Genomic DNA, 25,116 nt, shown 5'->3' with positions numbered 1-25,116 from the left:
TCCACATATAAATCAAGTATAAAAATCAAGCAAATATTCATATTTGACCTGATTGTTTATAGTTCATAATGCGTGATCAAAACCGAAAGTTTCTGTGATGAATGCCCTTGTACTGTTCACCATGTAAGAACTTATTCACTATATAAGAATTTGTTCACCATGTAAGAACTTGTTCGTTATGCTTCAGAAGATTGGAGACTGAGGAGAATTAGGCTTGGGGTGGATTAATGATTGTGCATTGAGCATTGACTCCCCTATACAGAATTTTATTGTTGTTAACAACCATTTGATCAATAAATATGAGAGATGTCCTCTTAAAAAAAAAAAAAACATAAAGACCTGAACAATCATGTTATTCCCTTTATTTACTTAAACAAACTAAAAGTTTAATATTAAAACCCCAAGTCTTTAATTTTTTCGTAAAACATTCACCACTTTTTTCATAAAGTTTTTATTTTAAGGAGTCATATTGTAAATAAAATATAAAATTATATTTTTACAAATAATTCATTATGATCAATACATGAAAATGTGTACATCTCCCAAAAATACAGTACATTTTTAAATACCAAAATATAATTTACAATTTCACATTTTAGTAGATTTCCAAAATTCAATCTCAAAAAAAACCATTTTAAAGTACATGCTATATTTTAAGGAAAAAACCTTTTTTATTTTTTCAAAAAAGTACAATATTTTACCTATATATAGTCAACACTACTGCATGGCGCAACCAGTTCAAAATATAAAATGCTTACTTAATACCTTTCAGAAACTTTTTTGTCACTATCTGAAAAATATCTATGGCTAAAATCAAGTCTTACAGGGACTTAATGTCTCTAACTGAAATAAAGATGTCATATTCAACTTTCACCCTCCTAGCAGATAACAACTGTGAGTCATTTCTTAGAACTAGGTTTTCAGGTAATAGGTAGGGACAGGCTGTGCCATTTGTATAATTCACAATCTTAGAAACCTTTTATAACCATGATATGTGTAGAGACTTGTAATTACAGATATCTCTTTCAGTCTGTGTCAAGAAGATAATAAATGTGCATTTTACACAGAGCACTAATACTTGGGACTGTAAGCTGAATAGCATCTCCTCTCTCTTTATTCCCTCATAACTTGGGTAAAACACTTAACTATCCTAGCCTATTACTTCCACTAGAATAATAGCAATGCTATTGGTATCCATGTATTTTTGTATGTATCAGAGAGGGAAAGAGTCATTACATGATCAATCTTTTACATCTTTAATGGATAACTATGCTCTATTTAGAAGAACCATTATTGTGAAAACTCCATTTGCAGATGAAATTCATTTTGCTACTATGCTACACAGGCAAAGATAACTAAAGGATACCAAGAAGGCTCTCTCTAGGCTTGATGAAGGTCTAACAATAACATGGACCTAAATAAAGGGCACTTTACTTGGGAGATGTCTATTTTTTAAAGTTTCAGGGGGATATATTGCAAATTCAACAGCATTTGGAAAATTACATTATCTCTATTTAGTTCATGACACATTTTAATACTGGATATTGTTATCCCAGAGATTAAATGATTACTGCTTTTATTATTGGTTCTTAAGAAGTTTCACATCATATAATTACATAATTATATTTTTGAAATATCACAGAGAACAAAAATTTACCTATTTGTAATCATCGTACATTTGATCAGGACCCAGCTATGTTCAAGGCCTCATTGAGCCCAACATTCAATCATCCATCTGCATTCCCTGCCACAAAGAAAACACAGTGTGCTCTTCATGGCCACTGAAAGATGCTGTTTTGCAAGGAGTGAAATCAAGAAAACTTCCCTCCACTAAGAGGAAAAAATTCCTATAGAACAAAAGAAAACAACAGTGGCCTTCAGAAAACGATCAGCAGTTCAATGAAGCAGCGTGTTAAAAAAAAAATAAGATTTGAGCATGTATAGGTTTTAAACTACTAATTAAATTGCACAAACACATTAACATAATAGGAATACAGTTACATAACCAAAGCAGATCTATAATTACCAGCCATCTCCAGTGTCTGCAGCGGCAGAAGGGTAGCCCACATTTGTAAACTGTGACAGCGCAAAAGGGGCCCTGCTCCTTTTCTGCACAGGTCCCAAAAGTGACAAAGTTCACAAGTAGATATGTTTTCAGGTAATGGAACAAAATGGCGTAAAGGAACTGACATTATTATCAGTTTAGCAATAGAGGTGTGTAATAAAAACATTTCAAGGAAAAACCTGCTAGTATTAAAGCACCTGTGCCCAGCTGAAGCCCTTAATAATGACAACTTCCTGTTTAATGCTAACAGGCAAGTATAGCTATAGCTGTACATGGACATCAGTACTTTACGCATCAAAATTCTAGAAAGATCATGGTGAGCACACTTGCTTTGTAGATATGAGATCACAGGGAATCTGCACAAAGTGTCGACCTTCATGAATGTCCAAAAAGGAAGGGAAACCGACATCCATCATAATAAACAATGACTCAGCATTTCAAATCTAATACGTAGTGCCAGGAAATTTATTTTTTAACTATGATGTTTCTACGGGCCTCTGAAGTCATCCAATAACTTTCCCATCTCTAAAAATATCAGCTTTTTGTGTGCATCCTTCTAAGAAAAGGAGTATTAAGAATAGGTATTAGGGACCTCTGAAAGATATCCTTGAATTAGCAACAAACTTCAGCCTGAATTGGATCCTATTTTCAAATGACAAGACAATCCACGTTCTATGAACCACTTTTGTTACACATTGATGGTAAAACAGCTTTTGCATGGGTTTCAGATTAATGAGACAAAGAATATCAGAGTATTAAACCTACATGAAAGGGGACTGGCAGTAGAAGTAAAGTTGCACCAGAAAACAACAGTTATCTAAGCATTAACTCAGCATGAAAAGAGAACTACTTCTGATTTCCTAGAACACATCCTCACAGGTTATTTCTGATTACCATGGTAGCACTTCCATCTAACACTTGAGAAGAATGCCTGGTCACACCATGCTCTGCCTTATTAAATGATCTATGTTGAAACCACTCATTTCCATTTCTATCGGTAAAATGTCAAGTAAGAGTGATCAGACAGTCGTTTACCTTCCATTTTCTCAACAATGTAAGGTTTTAGAGAGTGTGTGTTAAAACTCTAAAATAATAGGCTAATATATTTTCTCAGTTCTCCCTTCCTTGTTCATAACCACAGGGGGGAATCCATTTCTTATAATATGTCCTCTAAAGTTTAGAGGGATTAAAAGTGTTGCTCTTTCACTGAAAAAATGTTCTCAAACATAGTTATTTTCTGAGTAAGTATCTTTCAAAAGATAAGTTCTACAAAGACTATAAAAATCTTCCCTAGAGTGCTCATAAAGGGTAATATAGAAGTAGGTATAGGGAGAAAAAGAAATACTGTTTTACAAACTATTTAAATATATATATATATATATAAATGGTTTCTACCCTACCTGCCTTTTTCAACCCTCTTCCACACATGCAAACACATATGCAGTACAACAGATTTCAGTAAGTTTTAAAAAGCAAAGAAGCAATTACCAAGAAGCAAAAAATAAAAATCAATCCTTGTTTTACAAAGAGAGAAAGTAGGCCACAGACATCAACAGGCTATAGGACTCTTCCTCCCTTTTCACAATGGATTAAAAAAAAAAAGCTTCTAGATTTAAGCAGGCATAATTCATATTTCATTTCCTGAACATATCCTCTTCAAGCCAGTGTAACAAAATGAAGATGCTCTGAGGCAAATCATATACCAATTGTTATATTTACTACATTAAGATTTTGGAAAAGAACCACAAAGTTATTGCAACCAGCAACTTCCATGTGGAAAATGAAACATGGGTGTTAATGGGGAGCAAAATCATCTACCTAGGCTCTCTAAAACTTACTTTTAAAAAAACTTTTGAATGAATAGTAAAATTGATCTTATTTTAGGTTATTTATCTTAAGCATACTATATATGCAACTGCATTAAAAAGTACCAAAAATCAAAATTATACTTCAAAGAATGTATTCCACACACACAAAAAAAACAAACCACAGTCCAAAACAGTGTCTAAAAGCAGTTTTTATGGGTCTGTTTGTTTTTTAAATGGGTTCATTTCTCTAGAGATGGATTGTCTACACTGGAATCATCCTCGCTTGGCATCTCCGATGGCTCCCCAAACATCAAAGACAAATTCATCCGGGAATGCAAAGTCTCCAAGAGTTTCGTCAAGTGCCACAGCAAACTCATCTGGATTACCTTTGTCCTTTCCAGCTTCAAACATTGTGGTAGCTATCAAAAATAATTTTTTAAAAATTAATGATACATGAGACACATCAGAAAACTGAGAAAAACAGCACTGAGAAAATTACTTTCTAAAAGTAACATGCATAGATATATTTCTAGCACAAAGGAGAGCAGTAAGAGACTTTCTATCACATATCAAGGTGGCAAAGCTACTTTTAAACCATCAGTCTGCCGCATCCGGCTTTGCAGCTGCCACACTGGCCTTCTCCTCTACCTTGGAGCCCATGAATTGGGAACCTCTGGCATTCCTATTAGTGGAGCAAGAGCTCCTGCAGGAAAATCCTGAAGCTAACCTTGCCAGAAGATACAGAGTACATCCATTCCTCCACCTCCCCACAGTCACTAGCTCTCTCTGCTCCCTCCACAAGTCCCCCACCAACAATGAGGGAGCCCAGTCCTCCCTCCCCAAAGAAAAAAAGACAAAGGATAACAGTTTTCAGTGGGGTAGTCAAGCTAGGGAGAAGGGGAGGAAGACAAGGCTCTCTACTCATGGAATCAAGGTAAATTTTTCTGAGCCCCTTTCCAGTTTGAGATAGACAATGAAGTTGGTGCCTTAGTTCCATCTTTCCCGTAAGTTGCCTGGGCCCTACATTTTATGCCTGGGAATCCAGCATCTTCAGGAGCACACATTCCCATGGGATCTTCCCCACATGCTTTTTTCTCATCCCCCATAAGCACCAGCAACCAGAAGGAAACAGTGTGAATGTTATTTGGAACTTGGGTGAAGAACCTCCAGGTAAAAGGTAAAAACCAAAGCTCAGCCTCTCTTTTTTTTGCAGATTGAAGTCAAATAAATCAGAGGTTATATGATTTCTCTGAATGAAACAAGAGTCCGGTCTTTCCGTTAAAATCCACTAAGGCCATTCAGAGCATTCCAAAACTGTTCCAATCTCAATCTTAGTGCCAACACAAGCAGGTTAGGAGGAAGGGGAGAGATGTGGCCCATAGAAGGGGACCATAATCAGAACAGAGGTGGGATGTGGGTGGGTGACCTGATGCTGCAGGGATCAGAGCCTTAGTAAGGTAAGGGAGTGTAACTCCAGGGAAAGGAAATCCCAGGACCAAATACCTCTAATACCGAAATCAGTCAAAGGGAGAAACAAAGTTTAAAACCTGTTTATTGATTACAGACTGCAGTCCAGGGCCGTCTCTCCTTCCTGCTCTGGCAGAAGCAAACCAGCACTCCCCCTAACTTCTCAAGTTCAGATAAGCCCTCAGTTGCCCAGGTAATTATCCATTGATATGGAGATTAACTTTTATCCACCACCCCTAGGAATGCCTACTGATATGCAAATGCACTGAAGCCATACTTTCTCCACCCCTGAGGAACGCCCATTGATATGCAGATGCACTAAAGCCAGGTGAGATATTCTGGAAATATTATAATTTTACCTACAGGGAGGCTTCCACCTGGCCAGTGCAGGGTAGAGAGTCCATGTGTGTAAGAAGGACAGGTAGGGGATGGGGGGAAGGAGAACAGCCACACTGATGGTAGATCAGTTGTATGCTTGGGGACTGATCATATTAAGAATAATAGGAAGCAGGTCTGTCATCATAAGAGAGAGAAAAGGGAAAGGGAGAGAACCAGAAGTAACCCTATGGAAATGGAGTTGTAGAAAGATTAAATATATATATATACATGGGTATCAGGGATTAAAGATGGTGGCGTGAGAGGTGAGTCAGAGATCTCCTTCTAAAACCACATGTAATATGAAAATATAATTAAGACAACTAATCCTGAAAGAGCAACAGGAAAGAAGGCTGCACCAGACTGCATACACCTGGAGAAAAGAACAGACCTCATGGAACAGGGTAATGTGCCAAAGCCGTGATCCAGCAGAACCCAAGCCCTTCCCCCAATCCAGCTTACTAGTGAAAGGAAGAGAAATGGAGCAGGGAGGGAGTGGAGGCCTGGGACTGCCGAACACCTAGACCTGAACATCTGCTCTGGAAGCACAAACCTATGTTGCATGGTGCTCTGGTGATTAGTGAGGTTGGAAAGCTAAGACAGGCATAATACTTGGAGAGACTGAGATTCCAGCTGCTTGCAGAAAGCAGAGATCCATATCCAGCTGATCTAGGTGGGCAGTCTGAGAGATGCCCTAAAAGCGAGACAGTAGATAAAAGGGCAAGGATTGCACAGAGCTTACTGCTCAGGAGAAAGGACAGGTAGACAAAATTGTCCAGGTGCACTCTGCCCAGCAGGTTGGGAACTTTCACTATCTTCAGGTGCTACATCCCCCTACATAGCTATGCAGCTCCAAGACCCCCTAATGTGATAAGCAGCCTGCTGCGCCTTCCTCCTGGCCATCACAAACCAGCAAACCCTGCCCTGGCATCAGGCCAGCTAGAGGGAAGCTCTGCCTACAGCAGGTACAAACGCTAAGCATACAGGCTTATACCTGTGTGCTCAACCCACTGGTTCTGTCAGTGGAGACAGGCATAGCAGCCGGGAAGCAGGAAACAGCTCTTTCCTCGCCCCAGGCACAAGCACCACTCCCCTGCAACCCTCATCATCGTTCCAGGTGCTGAGCAACTCAAGAGAGCAGAGCTTCTGAGCACTAGAAGGCACCACATACGAATATGAAACATCAAAGGAATCTGATTCAAAGCAAAATCTTAACAACACCAGAAAAAGGCTCAAGAGAGACTGAACTAATCAATCTCCCTGAAAGAGATTTCAAAAATCATAAACATGCTCCTGGAGGTACAAAAATATTCAAAAACCCAGGAACAATTTTAGGATGGAGATCCAATAGTTGAGGAACACAATGGGGAGTTTTAAAAGCAGATTAGATATAGTGGAAGAGACAATAAATGAAACAGAAATAGAGAAGAGGAATACAAAGAAGCTGAAGTACAGAGAGAAAAGAGGAACTCTAGGAATAAAAGAATACTGAAAGAACTGTGACCAATCCAAATGCAACAATATTCATATTATAGGAGTACCAGAGAGAAAAAGGGATAGAAAGTGTCTTTGAGAAGGTAATTGCTGAAAACTTCCCCAATCTGAGGAAGGAGATAGTGTCTCAGGCAATGGAGGTGCACAGATCTCCCAACACAAGGGACCCAAGGAGGACAACACCAAGACATATAGTAATTAAAATGGCAAAGATCAAGGATAAGGACAGACTATTAAAAGCAGCCAGGGAGAGAAAAAAGATCACATACAAAGGGGAAACCCATCAGGCTATCACCAGACTTCTCAGCAGAAACTTTACAGGCCAGAAGGAAGGGCATGATGTATTTAATACAATGAAGCAGAATGGCCTCAAACCAAAAATACTCTATCTGGCAAGATTATCCTTTATATTTGAAGGAGGGATTAAACAATTTCCAGATAAGCAAAAGCTGAGAGAATTTACCTCGCACAAACCATCTGTACAGTCTATTTTGGAGGGACTGCTATAGATGGAAGTGTTCCTAAGGTTTAAAAGCTGTCACCAGAGGTAATAAAACCACAGTAAAGAAAGTAGAACAGCTAATTACTAAGCAAATGCAAAATTAAATGAACTATCCCCAAAGTCAATCAAGGGATAGACAAAGAGTAAAGAATATGATACCTAATATATAAAGAATGGAAGAGGAAGAAAAAGGAGAAAAAAAGAAAGAACCTTTAGATTGTGTTTGTAATAGCATATTAAGTGAGTTAAGTTAGACTCTTAGATAGTAAGGAACTTAACCTTGAACCTTTGGTAACCAGGAATCTAAAGCCTCCAATGGCAATAAGTACATATGTATCAATAATCACCCTAAATGTAAATGGACTGAATGCACCAATCAAAAGACATAGAGTCACTGAATGAATAAAAAAACAAGACCCATTTATATGCTGCTTACAATAGACTCACTTCAAACCTAAAGACATACACTGACTAAAAGTGAAGGGATGGAAAAAGATATTTCACACAACTAATAGGGAGAAAAAAGCAGGAGTTGCACTAATTGTATCAGACAAAATAGACTTTGAAACACAGAAAGTCACAAGAGACAAAGAAGGGCATTATATAATGATAAAGGGGTCAATCCAACAAGAAGATATAACCATTATAAATATCTATGCACCCAACACAGGAGCACCTATATGTGAAACAAAGACTAACAGAATTAAAGGGGGAAATAGAATGCAATGCATTCATTCTAGGAGACTTCAACACTCCACTCACTCCAAAAGACAGATCCACCAGACAGAAAATAAGTAAGGAGACAGAGGCATTGAACAACACATTAGAACAGATGGACCAAACAGACATCTACAGAAGGATACACATTCTTCTCAAGTGCACATGGAACATTTTGAAGAATAGATCATATACTAGGCCACAGAAAGAGCCTCAGTAAATTCAAAAACATTGAAATTGTACCAACCAGTTTCTCAGACCACAAAGGTATGAAACTAGAAATAAATTACGCAAAGAAAATGAAAAAGCCCACAAACATATGGAGGCTTAACAACATGCTCCTAAATAACCAATGGATCAATGACCAAATAAAAACAGAAATCAAACAATATATGGAAACAAATGACAACAATAACTCAACACTGCAAAATTTGTGGGACGCAGCAAAGGCCATGCTAAGAGAGAACTATACTGCAATACAGGCCTACCTCAGGAAAGAACAATCCCATATGAACAGTCTAAACTCACAATTAATGAACCTAGAAAAAGAACAAATGAGGCACAAAGTCAGTAGAAGGAGGGACATAATAAAGATAAGAGCAGAAATAAATAAAATCTAGAAGAATAAAACAATATAAAGAATCAATGAAAGCAGGAGCTGGTTCTTCAAGAAAATAAACAAAATAGATAAACCCATTGCCAGACTTATCAAGAAAAAAAGAGAATCTACACACATAAACAGAATCAAACTTGAGAAAGGAAAAATCACTACGGACATGACAGAAATACAAATCATTAGAAAATACTATGAAAAATTAAATGCTAACAAACTGGATAGCCTAGAAGAAATGGACAACTTTCTAGAAAAATACAACCTTCCAAGGCTGATCCAGAAAAAAACAGAAAATCTGAACAGACCAATTATAAGCAATGAAATTGAATTTGTAATAAAAAAAACTACCTAAGAAAAAAAAATCCCTGGACCAGATGGTTTCACCACTGAATTTTATCAAACATGTAGTGAACACCTAATTCCCATTCTCCTTAAAGTTTTCCAAACAGTAGAAGAGGAGGGAATACTCCCAAACTCATTCTATGAGGTCAGCATCACCTTAATAACAAAACCAGTCAAAGAAACCACAAAAAAAGAAAATTATGGACCAAAATTCCTGAACATAGATGCAAAAACACTCAACAAAATATTAGCAAGCCAAATTCAAAAATACATCAAAAAGATTAACCATCATGATCAAGCAGGATTTATTCCAAGGATGTAAGGATGGCACAACATTCGAAAATCCATCAATATCATCCACCACATCAACAAAAAGGACAAAAATCATGTGATCATCTGCATAGATGCTGAAAAAGCATTTGACAAAATTCAACACCCATTCATGATAAAAACACTCAACAAAATGGGTATAGAGGGCAAGTACTTCAACATAATAAAGGCCATATATGACAAACCCACAGCCAACATTATACTTAACAGCAAGAAGCTGAAAGCTTTTCCTTTAAGATCAGGAACAAGATAAGGATGCCCACTCTCCCCACTTCTATTCAGCATAGTTCTGGAGTTCCTCACCATGGCAATCAGACAGCACAAAGAAACAAAAGGCATCCAGATTGGTAAAGAAGAAGTTAAACTGTCACTGTTTGCAGATGACACAATATTGTACATAAAAAACCATAAATAATCCACTCCAAAACTACTAGAACTAATATCTGAATTCAGCAAAGTTGAACAATACAAAATTAATACACAGAAATCTGTTGTATTCCTATACACTAATGATGAACTAGCAGAAAGACAAATCAGGAAAACAATTCCATTCACAATTGCATAAAAAAGAATAAAATACCTAGAAATAAACCTATACTCTAGGTTTATTTCTAGAGTATAGTGAAAGACCTATACTCTAAAAATTACAAGAGACTCATGAGAGAAATTAAAGAAGATGCCAATAAATGGAAACACACCCCATGCTCATGGATAGGAAGAATTAATATTGTCAAAATGGTCATCCTGCCTAAAGCAATCTACAGATTCAGTGCAATTCCTTTCAAAATACCAACAGCATTCTTCAACAAACTAGAGCAAATTGTTCTAAAATTCATATGGAACCACAAAAGACCCCGAATAGCCAAAGCAATCCTGAGAAGAAAGAATAAAGCAGGGGGAATTACACTCCCCAACTTCAAGCTCTATTACAAAGCCACAGTAATCAAGACAATTTGGTACTGGCACAAGAACAGAACCACAGACCAATGGAACAGACTAGAGACCCCAGATATAAACCCAAGCATATATGGTCAATTAATATACAATAAAGGAACCATGGACATACAATGCGAAAATGACAGCCTCTTCGACAACTGGTGTTGGCAAAACTGCACAGCTACATACAAGAGAATGAAACTGGATGATTGTCTATCCCCATACACAAAAGTAAACTCGAAATGGATCAAAGAGCTGAATGTAATTCATGAACCCATAAAACTCTTAGAAGACAACACAGGCAAAAATCTCCTCAATATAAACATGAGCAACTTTTTTCTGAATGCATCTCCTCAAGCAAGGGAAACAAAATCAAAAAATGAACAAGTGGGACTACATCAAACTAAAAAGCTTCTGTACAGCAAAGGACACCAACAGAACAAAAAGGAATCCTACAGTATGGGAGAATACATTTGTAAACGACATATCCGACAAGGGGTTAACATCCAAAATATATAAAGAACTCACACTCCTCAACACTGAAAAAGCAAATAACTGGTTAACAAATGGACAGAAGAAATGAACAGACAATTCTCCAAAGTAGAAATTCAGATGGTCAAAACACACATGAAAAGATGCTGCACATCACTAATTATCACAGAAATGCAAATTAAAACCACAATGAGATATCACCTCACAACAGTTAGGATGGCCAGTATCAAAAAGACTAAGAACAACAAATACTGGCGAGGATGTGAAGAAAGGGGAACCGTCCTACACTGCTGGTGGAAATGTAAGCTAGTTTAACCATTGTGGAAAGCAGTATGAAGGTACCTCAAAAAACTCAAAATAGAAATACCATTTGCCTGGCAATTCCACTCCTAGGAATTTACCCAATGAATATAATTTCTCAGATTCAAAAAGACATATGCACCCTATGTTTATTGCAGCACTATTTACAATAGCCAAGATATGGAAGCAACCTAAGTGGCCATCAGTAGATAAATGGATAAAGAAGATGTGGTACATATACACAATAGAATACTATTCAGCCATAAGAAAGAAACAAATTCTACCATTTGCAACAACATGGGTGGGGCTGGAGGATATTATGCTCAGTGAAATAAGCCAGGCCAAGAAAGACAAGTACCAAATGATTTCACTCATTTGTGGAATATAATAATGAAGCAAAACTGAAGGAACAAAACAGCAAGACTCACAGACTCCAAGAAGGGATTAGCGCTTACCAAAGGGGAGGGGTGTGGGAGGGCAGATGGGAAGTGAGGGAGAAGGGGATTGAGGGGTATTATGATTGACACACATGGTGTCAGGGGATCATGGGGAAGACAGTATAGCACAGAAAAGGCAAATAGGGACTCTGTGGCATCTTACTATACTGATGTGATAGACAGTGACCACAGTGGGGTATGGGGGGGACACAGTGATATGTGTGAATGTAGTAGCCACATTGTTTCTTCATGTGTAACCTTCATAAGAGTGTATATCAGGGATACCTTAATATATATATAAATTTTAAAATGTATCTATATACATATATATACACATGTAAATCCATGGGCACACACATTTCTCCATCCACTGGGGGAGCCTGAAAGCAGGTACACCCCAACAGCAATGAGCACACAAAGCAGCCAGATCTATTTCCTAAATACCATTCCCACTAAAAAAGAATCGGGGTCCCAAAACAATATACAGATTTCATGCAATCCCTATCAAATTACCAACAGCATTTTTCAACGAACTGGAAAAAATAGTTCAAAAATTCATATGAAAACACCAAAGACCCCAAATAGCCAAAGCAATCCTGAGAAGGAAAAATAAAGTGGGGGGGATCTTGCTCCCCAACTTCAAGCTCTACTACAAAGCCACAGTAATCAAGACAATTTGGTACTGGCACAAGAACAGAGCCACAGACTAGTGGAACAGATTAGAGACTCCAGACATTAACCCGAACATATATGGTCAATTAATAAATGATAAAGGAGCCATGGACATACAATGGGGAAATGACAGTCTCTTCAACAGATGGTGCTGGCAAAACTGGACAGCTACTTGTAAGAGAATGAAACTGGCACTGTCTAACCCCATACACAAAAGTAAATTTGAAATGGATCAAAGACCTGAATGTAAGTCATGAAACCATAAAACTCTTAGAAAAAAACATAGGCAAAAATCTCTTGGACATAAACATTAGCAACTTCTTCAAGAACATATCTCCCTGGGCAAGGGAAACAAAAGCAAAAATGAACAAGTAGGACTATATCAAGTTGAAAAGCTTCTGTACAGCAAAGGACACCATCAATAGAACAAAAAGGTACCCTACAGTATGGGAGAATACATTCATAAATGACAGATCCAATAAAGGGTTGACATCCAAAATATATAAAGAGCTGATGCACCTCAATAAACAAAAAGCAAATAATCCAATTAAAAAATGGGCAGAGGAACTGAACAGTTCTCCAAAAAAGAAATTCAGATGGCCAACAGACACATGAAAAGATGCTCCACATCGCTAATTATCAGAGAAATGCAAATTAAAACCACAATGAGGTATCATCTCACACCAGTAAGGATGGCTACCATCCAAAAGACAAACAACAAATTTTGGCGAGGCTGTGGAGAAAGGGGAACCCTCCTACACTGCTGGTGGGAATGTAAATTAGTTCAACCATTGTACAAAGCAGTATGGAGGTTCCTCAAAATGCTCAAAATAGACTTACCATTTGACCCAGGAATTCCACTCCTAGGAATTTACCCTAAGAATGCAGCACTCCAGTTTGAAAAAGACAGATGCACCCCTATGTTTATCACAGCACTATTTACAATAGCCAAGAATTGGAAGCAACCTAAGTGTCCATCAGTAAATGAATGGATAAAGAAGATGTGGCACATATACACAATGGAACATTATTCAGCCATAAGAAGAAAAAAATCCTACCATTTGCAACAAGATGGATGCAGCTAGAGGGTATTATGCTCAGTGAAATAAGCCAAGCAGAGAAAGGGAAATACCAAATAATTTCACTCATCTGTGGAGTATAAGAACAAAGGAAAAACTGAAGGAACAAAACAGCAGCAGAATCACAGAATCCAAGAATGGACTAACAGGTACCACAGGGAAAGGGACTGGGGAGGATGGGTGGGTAGGGAGGGATAAGCGGGGGAAGAAGAAAGGGGGTATTACGATTAGCATGCATAATGTGGGGGGTTCAGAGAAAGGGGACGGCTGGACAACACAAAGAAGACAAATAGTGATTCTACAACATTTTGCTATGCTGATGGACAGTAACTGTAATGGCGTTTGTGGGGGAAGGACTTGGTATAGGGGAGAGCCTAGTAAACATAATATTCTTCATGTAATTGTAGTTAATGATAACAAAAAAAAAGAGAAATAAAAGGGGGATTACTCCCTGATAGGATAAAACTAAGTGCAAATCACCGATTAATGCATGCTTTACATATCCTTAATTTTGATCTTTCAAAGGGTGTCAGATGATCAGCTATGGAAGTACATTTTTCTGATAATATTCCTTTCTCTTTAAAAAAAAAAAAGCAGTTTCTATGTGGTGATCTCCAATAGGTTCTTCACAATGGTATAAAGGTCATATTAAAGTGTGGGCAAAGGGTTTGTTTGTGTTTATACAGAGGATCAAAACCTAATTTGGCTACAGATCCTGGCGCTGCTGCAGTTGTAGCTGCAGTCATCCCACCGGTTCCTGGACTTGCCATTGGAATGAAGAAGGAAATATCTAAGCTGTCCTGTGCATACAGTTAAACAACAAATTTGACTGGATCTATACTGTCAAAACTCAACCAAGAATTAGGAGAGGTGCAAGTTGCAGTGCTCCAAAATTGTGCGACTCTAGACTATCTACTGTTAAAAGAACACATGGGATATGAACAGTTCCCAGGAATGTGTTGTTTTAATTTTTCTGATTTTTCTCAAACTATTCAAATTCAGTTAGACAATATCCATCATATCATTGATAAGTTTTCACAAATGCCTAGGGTACCTAACTGGTTTTATTGGTTTCACTGGATATGGCTGGTAATTGTAGGTCTGCTTTTGTTATGTAGCTGTATTCCTATTAAGTTAATGTATGTACAAAATTTAATTAGTAGTTTAAAACCTATATATGCTTATGTTACTCTACAAGAAGATATGTCAAAGAAATAATCAATCTTCCCATGTTTTCTTCCGTCTGCTACTTCTATAGCTTTTCTTCTTCCTTCCTACTTACAACCCTTTAGTAGAATTAGTGCCTCATATCAAAAATTACTGAGTATCGTAATTCTTTCAAGTGGTAAAGATACCTCAAGACAAATGCTGGGCATAGAAGCCACAGGGCATAAATCTGCAAAGAAGTAAAAAGCTAACCTTTTCAAACAATATGGCTTCTCTCTCACTTACCAACTTTACATTTCCCTGTATGGCCCCGGAAGATGACTGGTTAGCCAGAGACAGGTAAGATTCCTCAAGGGAGGAACAACCTAAGACAGGCACAGTTGCAGGGGGGCCATGAGGAGAGAAATTGGGGACCAACAGAGGGGAGGCTTAGAACCTCACCCCCCTGTTTTGAGAGAAATCTTCTACATCCATGGATGTTTTGTTGCCCTTGTCTAGCTTGGATTAATACTTAGTCTATAGGCACAGGCCTGATCATCTACATTTGCCCTCTTACAGCATTAAATTATGTTTTCTACCTTTATCTTGCATCTATCTACCACCTTCGCATTTTATTAAAAAATAATAATAATAATAATAAGGGAGAAATGTGGGATTCACATATAAATCATGTATAAAAATCAAACGAATAATCATATCTGACTTGATTGTTTATAGTTCATGATGCGTGATCAAAACTGAAAGTTTCTGTGATATGATTGCCCTTGCGCTGTTCACCATGTAAGAACTTATTCACTATGTAAGACCTTGTTCACCATGTAAGAATTTGTTTGTTATGCTTCAGAAGATTGGAGACTGTTGAGATATAGGCTTGGGGTTGATTAATGACTGTGCATTGAGTCCCCTATATAGAATTTTATTGTTGTTAACAACCATTTGATCAATAAATGAGAGATGCCCTCTCAAAAAAAAAAAATGGGCAGAGGAGGTGAGCAGTTCTCCAAAGAAGAAATTCAGATGGCCAACAGACACATGAAAAGATGCTCCACATCACTAGTCATCAGAGAAATGCAAATTAAAATCACAATGAAATATCACCTCACACCAGTAAAGATTGCCACCATCCAAAAGACAAACAACAACAAATGTTGGTGAGGTTGCGGAGAAAGGGCAACCCTCCTACACTGCTGGTGGGAATGTAAATTAGTTCAGCCATTGTGGAAAGCAGTATGGAGATTCCTCAAAAAACTCAAAATAGAAATACCGTTTGACCCAGGAATTCCACTCCTAGGAATTTACCCTAAGAACACAGCATCCCAGTTTGAAAAAGACACATGCATCCCTATGTTTATTGCAGCACTATTTACAATAGCCAAGAAATGGAAGCAACCTAAGTGTCCATCAGTAGAAGAATGGATAAAGAAGTGGTACATATACACAATGGAATATTATTCAGCCATAAGAAGAAAACAAATTCTACCATTTGCAACAACATGGATGGAGCTAGAGGGCATTATGCTCAGTGAAATAAGGCAGGTGGAGAAAGACAAGTACCAAATGATTTCACTCATCTGTAGAGTATAAGAACAAAGAAAAAAACTGAAGGAACAAAACAGCAGCAGAATCACAGAACCCAAGAATGGACTAACAGTTACCAAAGGGAAAGGGACTGGGGAGGGTGGGTTAGAAAGAAGGGATAAGGGGAAAAAAGGCGGGGGGGGCATTACAATTAGCACACATAATGCAGGGCGGGGCACAGGGAGGGTATTACAACACAGAGAAGACAAGTAGTGATTCTATAGCATCTTACTACACTGATGGACAATGATTGTAATGGGGTGTGGGGGGTACTTGGTGATGGGGGGAGTCTAGTAAACATAATGTTCTTCATGTAATTGTAGATTAATGATACCAAAATTAAAAAAATAGAGTAGATACATGCACACTGCAGAGAAAGTTGTTTTTTTAATTAGGACCAGTTTAAGGTACTAAAACTATGGCTGGCTTACAATATTTACACTGTATGCTCACGGCTACTGGCTGTATCTTGGAAATTATTTCCTAAGCCATTAAGAAACACTTAAATGTCTATAAGGAATGCTTCTGCGTTTTCAGCAGTCGTAGTAGTGTAGTCAAGAAAAAAGTAAAGCTGCCTGCAGAGTACATTTCACACACTAAGAAACCAAGAGCTTAGTAATCAGTACTCTACTGACACTCCCCAAAACCCGGGGCTTCTGTCCGTGCTCCTCCTACCGGATGTCATCTTGCCTCGGAGCTCCCAGATGCATCCAGCTTACCCAGAACCTTGCTTCAGGGAAGTTCCAGACCTTTGCTTCCATCTCTGACTTTGCTCAGGAGTTCCAAATGCCCATTTCTGAGTAAGCAGTGGGGAGGTCTTCCCAGGTGTTCTGTCACTACCTCAACCAGCGTGTCGGGAAATCAAATACCTCTTCTGAAAAAACTTGCTACCCTTTTTCCTGCTTCCACCACTACCATTATTGGGTGATCATTCTCTCTGTTACCTTTGTCTTCTTGCCTGTGTACCAGACACTGCTTCCCCTTGTTTTCACCTTTGCCATCTCTCCAATCTGCTCGTTTGCCTTCCATTCCCACTGCTACCACAGTTTTCTTAACCTCCAATTCTAGTCAGCAAACCATCCCGCTTAGGCATATTAGACTTCTCTGTCTAAAGCACAGTTCTGATCCTATTAGGTAATGAAACAATAGGGCCATGAAGTTCCTTTCCACATTTGAGGTTGTCTGCATCATTCCCAAATATAAAAATATTCTTTGGGTTACCAATGCATACCTTAAAAACTCTAAACCCTAGTCTGGCATTCTGACCCAAAGCACCCCTGGCTCTCAAATAGCTGTGTTCCTCTATGCTACTACTATGACTTCAGAAATCTACCACGCAAAACACCATCCTACCTCCTTCCTCCCTTTGCCTAGGATAACCTCCTCCAAATCACCAGCTCCACCATCAAAATCTTTCCTCTTTCAAGGCTCCTTCCTCCATGAAATCCTGTGTCCACAACTGGAAGTGTTATCTGCATTCCCCAACACCTTCTGCCAGAGCTCTTTATACTCTGTGCAGACAAATCACCTGCGATCTTGGCAACATGCAGATTCTGTTGCAGCAGTTCTGCAGCAAGGCCTGAGATTCTGCATTTCTAACAGCTCCCAGATATTACCAGTCCCCACACCACACTCTGAGTAATAAGGTCTTTCAGTGCATATTCAACATTGCTGTGTATTATCATTATTTTCATCTATGTATTTTCTCTCCTATTGGAGAATAAATTCCCAACAGATCTTGAATAGCTTACTCAGTCTTTTACGCCCATAGGAACTAGCTCAGTGTCTTATGTGTAGTCCGGGCTGGCCGACAGGAAGGCACAGGAGGCGGCTGTGTGATTACACTTAAGTAATCTTTGCACTGGCACAGTTAGCATGCACTGGAGAAAGGAAAGCCCAGAACTCTGGCCCTGTAACCAGGATGTGAAAAAAAGAGTAACCAAAACTTAAGCTAAGTATTGCAAAAGTAGGACTCAAGTTCAGAGTTTTACTTAGTCTGCCATTGCGAATATTTTTCATAGGCCCTACAGACAACAGTTACTGAGACAGTTACCTAAAGATTATACTGACATATGGGTGATACATAGCCTCACTGAGGGAGAAATAAGATGCACCCAGATAAAAGATGTAAGTAAATACAGATCACTGAAGCAGAAACTAACAGCGCAGACGACTGACAGTCTTAAGTGCTGAGGCAAACAATGACAGGGATCAGATGTTCACTAATGGAACTCAATCAACCATACACACATATATACACAGCTATAAGGAACACCTAGGTACATGGTTTTGGTACCTTAGAAAGTTCAGCAGTCTTGTCTAGGGTGCTGAGCCCAGGAACAATACATTCCCTGTCCTATCTGACTTAAAAGCTCTTTTAAATCTCCTTAGTTTGGACCCCTTAGTCACAAAGTGAGAAAAATGATGGTTTAAGATGCCCATGCTATAACCTTACATCCAAACTGTATAATCTCACTCATGCACTCATGCTGGCACAGCAGAAAAGTGAAAAAAAAAAAAGACCCACACTAAATACAGCCCCAGAGAGTTTGGTCAGACCTCCAGGCATACAGTCCTATGTGTTCTGCCTCTACTACTGCTACCAGTATTACTAGTAATGATTATTAGTGATCATTGTTAAGAATGACATTCGCTATGCTTATTATTTATGATGTGTCAGGAACTTTATGCATATTATTTAATAACGCATTGGCATTAAACTGAGGTTGTTTTTAATGTACCCCTTTTACAAAGATATGGCAATTAAGGCTCAAAGCTGCCCAAGCATTAAAGCTTCAAACTAATGAAATTAGGACTCACACTCCCTGTGAATTCACTATTTTTCTTCCTCTCAACAGACATTGAGTCCACAAACATTTACCAAGTATTTACTCTGAGAGAGGTATGTGATAGTTGCTGAGATTAAAAAACTGCGTAAGGTTATCTGCCTTCCAGGAACTCCTGGTCTGGCAGAATGCTATAGCCTCACACCCAAACTATGTAATCTCACTCATGCACTCATTGTGACATAGCAGAAAAGTAAAAAAAAAAAAGTGACAAAACACCAATTACGCAGCCTCATAACTGTGTTGGAAATATTATATGCAATACAGTAGTCCATAAATATTTTAAAACAGGTAATTTGCTATGTGAATTTTTTTAAAAATTAAAAAAGGACATATACTGAAACATGAGTTTTTTGATAGTGCATAAAACATAAACAGAGATTTTAACCACTTTACAGGAGAAATTAACTGGCATAATTTTATCCTTTTTGATAAAAGAATGTTTTTCTGATTTAAGAGAAAAGCAAAACGAAACTTAAACAAAATGTAGTACTTTTTAGAAAGTTGTACCACATTAACATAATGACAACTACTCAAAATGCTTTTCATCTGTTAACTATAACAGATATGAAATATACTGCAATATTTAACACCTGAAGACAATCTGGCAAAAAATATTCCAGTAAGAGAATTGTTTTACCACATATAGCACCTAAGTGCTGTCCTCTAGTGGCCATTTTGAGAATATTTTTACATTGTTACAGCAACACCTTTTCCATCCAATCTTAGTTTGGTTATATAGGTCAATCTATATTTTCCACTTAATACTTAAACATAACCTTTAGACATTAGATATTATTGCAGGTGAACAATCTTAGTATCAAAGTCCCAGAATTCAATTTCAACTTTTGTTAGCTGACCTTGGGCAAGTTATCAAACCTCTCAGAATCTGTTTTCAAACCTATAAAATGATAATAGCAGGAATAAAGATTAGTCATCACATTGCTAATTAACCACTAATTAACCATTAAATCTGTAATTGTATCTCCTCTTATGGAAGGTCTTCAGAATTTACTTTCCCTAAGACTTTTTATAAATATCAACCCACTTCAAGCAACTTAGACATGAGTCAAACATGAAAACCACAGCCAATGTAGAATATGCTCTTCTAATGAAAACATATTTTTAAACTTCATTGGCTTAATCTGAGACAGATGACTTTCTATAGTGTTCATTGTTTTGAATTCACTGAAGAAAATCATCCCAGGAAGAAATGTAATTACCTATTAAAACACCATTATTGCATACTTTTAAGAGAAAATATTTTGTATGAAAAAATGACCTAGAAACTATTATTCAAATTTTCTTTCCATGTACTTCCGGATCTTTTAATAAGTTAGAAATCCTAAAATTCTGAGGTTGCTAGGATAATCTCCAAACTTCTAAAGTTGATATCAGAATATATTGTAGTTCTATATACAATTTACACAGTTGACTTAAATATTCATAAAGAAAATTATGTGACACAACTTTCCCTAAAAGTAGGTCTTATAGGATACAAAATCTTTCAGAAGCCATTTTTCCCCCTATGGATAATATTCCAAAGCAACCTATGCTGGCTTCGTGTTGGTTGAAAAATTATAGTTCACAACTTAACTTTACAACCAAACAAAGCACTGTCACCTTCCAGGTTACTTCCTACATAAACTCATTTGAATTATTTTCCATTTTCAAATCATAAATACATCCCAATGCTGTTTTGAGAACAGTATTTTAGTTTTAGTCATTTTGTTGGCATGTTATTTTTTAAATTTTTAATGTAAATTTAAATTAACAACTCCAGAATAACAATGTCAATGTAATTTGTGTTAAGATTTAACATTTCTGAAAGCTAAGAACACTGGGAATACAAACAGGTAAATATATTCATCTATTGAATCAATGTCACATTTGTGATTTATATTTCATACTAATCAGATCTGAATGATGAAATTCCTGGTTTAACAATGTTGACATTCTTCAAATAATTACTTCCCTTAAACTTTACCTCCCCAGGTGACTGATCATGGTGCTAACTGTGTGTAATGATAATGACTTTTCACTTCATTCAAGGAACTGGCTACAAATGATTAACTTTATAATGGGATTGCTAGTTAATTCACAAGGAATTTGTGAGGAATATTTACTGTCCTGAATCTGTCCAAGTGAAAGAAAATTGATTCTTAAAGAGCTGTTTCTCAATTCATTTGTAATTACTTGTGCCATTATCCAACATTCTTCCATGTATACTTGTATATATTTAATAACAAAAAATCAAATTAACTTACTTAACCATTCCCAATTTATAATTAAGTAACTATAAGGCCTATACCCAAAATTAAGTTAAAGTTGAGGACTGTTTTTAAGTTCTCACCTTTGAAAAGTATGGTTTTCATAAATTTGAGCTCATCAAAATCTACTGATTGATTTGGTAGTTTTTGAATCTTACAATATTCATAGTTAGACTATTTGAAAACTTCTCAACTGAACAGAGATATATTAATTTCCAACAAATATTACCTGAGTTTAAGAGCACTGCCATTTCTAAATACACTTTGTTCTCATTTGCAAATCATTTGCATAACTGTCACAGGCTCATATCATTTACACAAATCTCTGTTTTCCCAAATACAAAAGGATTAGGAAGAAAAGTTTTAAGACACTGGCTTTCTGTAAGATCATCTCAGCTCTAACTTGTCTGTGGAGAGCAAGGATCTACCATATGCAAATTTTGTATTTCACTTCTAGGAGCTAGAAAGAGTACAAATATTTTTCAGTTATAAATATCATCTGTACATCCAACATGGAAATTTTACTTTACAAGTTCACACTGGCAAGAAAAAATATGAAAAAAGGTACTAAAAAAAGGGAAGATGAGTAGAAATAGAACAGGGAAGAATGAGCTTCAAATACCCACCTGGGAACTAGAGCAAAATACCTGATAACAGGTAAAATAACAGTCCAAGTCTTTGACTTAAAAAAGTATAAAGTACCTGATACAAGCACACACCCATGGATGAACGCAGGCATCAACCCCACCACAATTCATATTTACTCTTTCCCCACCCATGATTCAATTGCCCTTCTTAAGGGGACATTTATCTTGCTTCTGCATGGGAACAGTCAGACCTTTCACAATTTCAGCCCTTGTATTTCAGAGTCACTCTCAGCTCCAGACGTGGAGCATTTGACCCGGACGGACCTCACCATCCCCCTGGCGTCAGTGACTGGCTCAAGGCAGCCAATCAGCCCAATCAGTCAATCCTGAGTGTTTTGTTTGAATGACTTGGAAAGTAATTCCTCTTTCCCTCAGTACCTGTGCTAAGGTACAGAGGGTGGAGACACAAGCCCAGAAGGGAGGGCCTGAAGCTTCTGGGGGAATGCTAGGGGGACCCGAAATGCTGCCAGAATGGAGAGGAGAGAAATCACATCCTGGTGGCAGTGTGAGAACTCTGCATCCAGCCGTCTCTGAAGCCAATATCTGCCCCTGAACTTCTCAGTTATAAGAAACAATGCATTTCCCTCCTTTTTTCCCTTAAGTCCCTTGGAATTCAGTATGCTGTTATTATTGTTTTGTTACTTGCAGTCGATGAAGACCCTGACACCTGACAATGACGTAAGAAATACACAAAAATTCAATTGCTCAACTGCGTTTATCAGTCATATGCCAGGTGTGTCCTTTCTCTTCATATTTCTGATTCATTGCTCAGTGTTTCAGTAACCTTATTAAATGTGCACATCTTTAATATAATACACAATTTAAATGATGTAAATCTGATGTCTCAGATATATCATTTAAAAAATTATTTTTATATATATATTTTTTAATCCATAAAACAACCCTATGAAGGAAAATTGTTATTGTAGTTGATTAGATTAAAAATTGAAGTACAGAAAAGTTGACTCTAAGGCCTTACCGCTACTGAGTGGTAAGAGCCAGGTCTTCTTTTCATTATTCTTTGTTACCTTTATTTTCATTATGCCTTTTATCACTACACAAACTTTTTTTTATCTTGAAAAGTGTCATTAACTATAAATGCAAGCATGACATAAATAAGCATTAAGTTCTATCAAATTTTAAAATATAAGACTTTAAAATAGTGTTATCTTACCTAATTCAATATCTCGAATTCCCATGTATAATTCAAGAAGATCATCAATCTTTTCAATTGCCTTTGCTTTGGTTTCAGAGAGCTTCATCAAAGAAAAGAGAAACGAGGTATTACATCTCTATATGAAGTCTTTTGAATGTCAAGGCTAACAAAGAAGAAAATCTGATGTTGAGCCAGTTCATCGTTGTGTACTTGAGCTAATTTAAATGGAACTCTATCTAGAATGTAGTCTGTAACTCAGTACACATCAATACAGTAAATATTTATTTTTAACGTCAGTGTTAAGTGTTATGGATTCAAATTAGAAAAGCCAGGAACAAAATCTCCAAGTAGCTAGCAACCAAGAAGGTGAGACAATGTGAAAATAAATAATTATTTAACAATAATGAGGACAAATTTTAAAGGTTATAAAAGGCACAGGGACATACGAAAGAGTCACAAAATACTTCAGAAAGCAGGTGACTTAAGGACTGTGTTTTCAAGGGTGAACCAGTGTCAGATGAGCTGGAGAGGGCCCCACAAGTGGAAGGCAATGGGTACGCCAAGCCCGTGTGCAGAGGCAGAACCAGGTCAGTGGACAGCACGGTACAGCAACCACGAAAGTGCCGGCGTGACTCACAGTAAAGGGCCCCTGGGCACCACAAAAAAGGCCTTGGTCTCTGCGGTACAGGCCAGGGTCTCCCTTTAATGGATCACCCAAGAGTAAAACATTTCAGAACACATACCCTCATTATTTATTTTGTATTCACTTTTATTGTATGGTTGAAATACCCTCTAGGCCCAAGAAATACCCCTGCCAGGGATGCATCAGCACACCCAAACCTAGATAACTTTTGTGCCCTTAGAAATGCTCCATCTGACCAGACACGCAGCACATTCAATCAGCCAGTCCCCAAACGCTGAGCCAACTCCGGGCCTCCTCACCCAAACAAGGCTAACTACATGGCCCTAGCCAAGCAGCTATTTTCTATTTTTCTCTTCCCTCTTCTTTATTCTTTATCCTCTGAAAGCTTCTTGCCTTCCTTTCCCATTTTGCAGACTGTCCACTTATATAAGTATTAAATAAAGTTTATATCAGCTAAACATGTCTTCTTTAATCATTTTTTAACAGTATGTATTTTTTATAAATTACACACAGGTATTACCACATTAATATACTGTATACATTGTAAAATACACACAAATAGAAATTTTATATGATGAGATCATGATGAAATGTTTTAATAATTTGTATGTATTAATGGTATCAAAACATTCTTGTTCATCATAAACCTATTATTAAAAAATTCAGTGAAAAACATAATTACATATATATTTTTTTTTAAATCTTGATATAATATTTGCTAAAGGCTGGTAATACACTGTTTATTTCAATACTTGCTTTTAAATGGCTTCATAGCTAAAAAATAAATTACCCAGCGATGTTAAATACTCAAATATAGGTGCCAATGCAGAATTCAATATTAGATTGTAATAATTCATAATACTTTTAATACTGTTATAAAGATGTTGCTTTGTATTCTCCAAACTTATTTTAAAATATGCATTTTATTGCAAATAAAATTTTGTTTTTATATCCTTGAGAAAATTTTCACAACTTTCTCATATTTTTATTTATCTGAACTAAGCCTTAAAAACCATAAGAAACACAATATACCCATTCTCACCTGCTTTCCCGTGCATCATACATGGTTTGTGTAAAGCAACAAGGTATACAAAAGTACCTTAAGTTGTTTACATTTGTATCCAGCCAGCCAAACTGTAAGTCTTCCTAACAAGTAGCAATACTTCTCAGGCACAATTAG

The 25,116-nt window shown here is 37.2% G+C and overlaps 1 protein-coding gene across 3 annotated transcripts in view; it reads right to left on the bottom strand.

Moving 5' to 3' along the window:
* Positions 1-250: 250 nt before the first annotated feature.
* Positions 251-25,116, bottom strand: part of GIPC2 (GIPC PDZ domain containing family member 2) — a 72,830-nt gene continuing 47,964 nt past the window's right edge. For 2 of the 3 annotated variants that reach the window (XM_073234173.1, XM_073234175.1), the window contains 2 exons: positions 23,312-23,393; positions 1,560-4,292 (listed from right to left, as the gene is read on the bottom strand). In XM_073234173.1, the coding sequence (XP_073090274.1) occupies positions 4,147-4,292; positions 23,312-23,393 (228 nt within the window). In that variant the 3' untranslated portion in view covers positions 1,560-4,146. Of the gene's footprint in view, positions 4,293-23,311; positions 23,394-25,116 lie in introns of all 3 variants that reach the window. The other variant, XM_073234174.1, reaches the window with a different exon arrangement.

The sequence above is a fragment of the Manis javanica genome, chromosome 4, assembly GCF_040802235.1.
Source record: "Manis javanica isolate MJ-LG chromosome 4, MJ_LKY, whole genome shotgun sequence".
NCBI lineage: Eukaryota > Metazoa > Chordata > Mammalia > Pholidota > Manidae > Manis > Manis javanica.
This window is presented reverse-complemented; position numbering and strand designations above follow the sequence as displayed.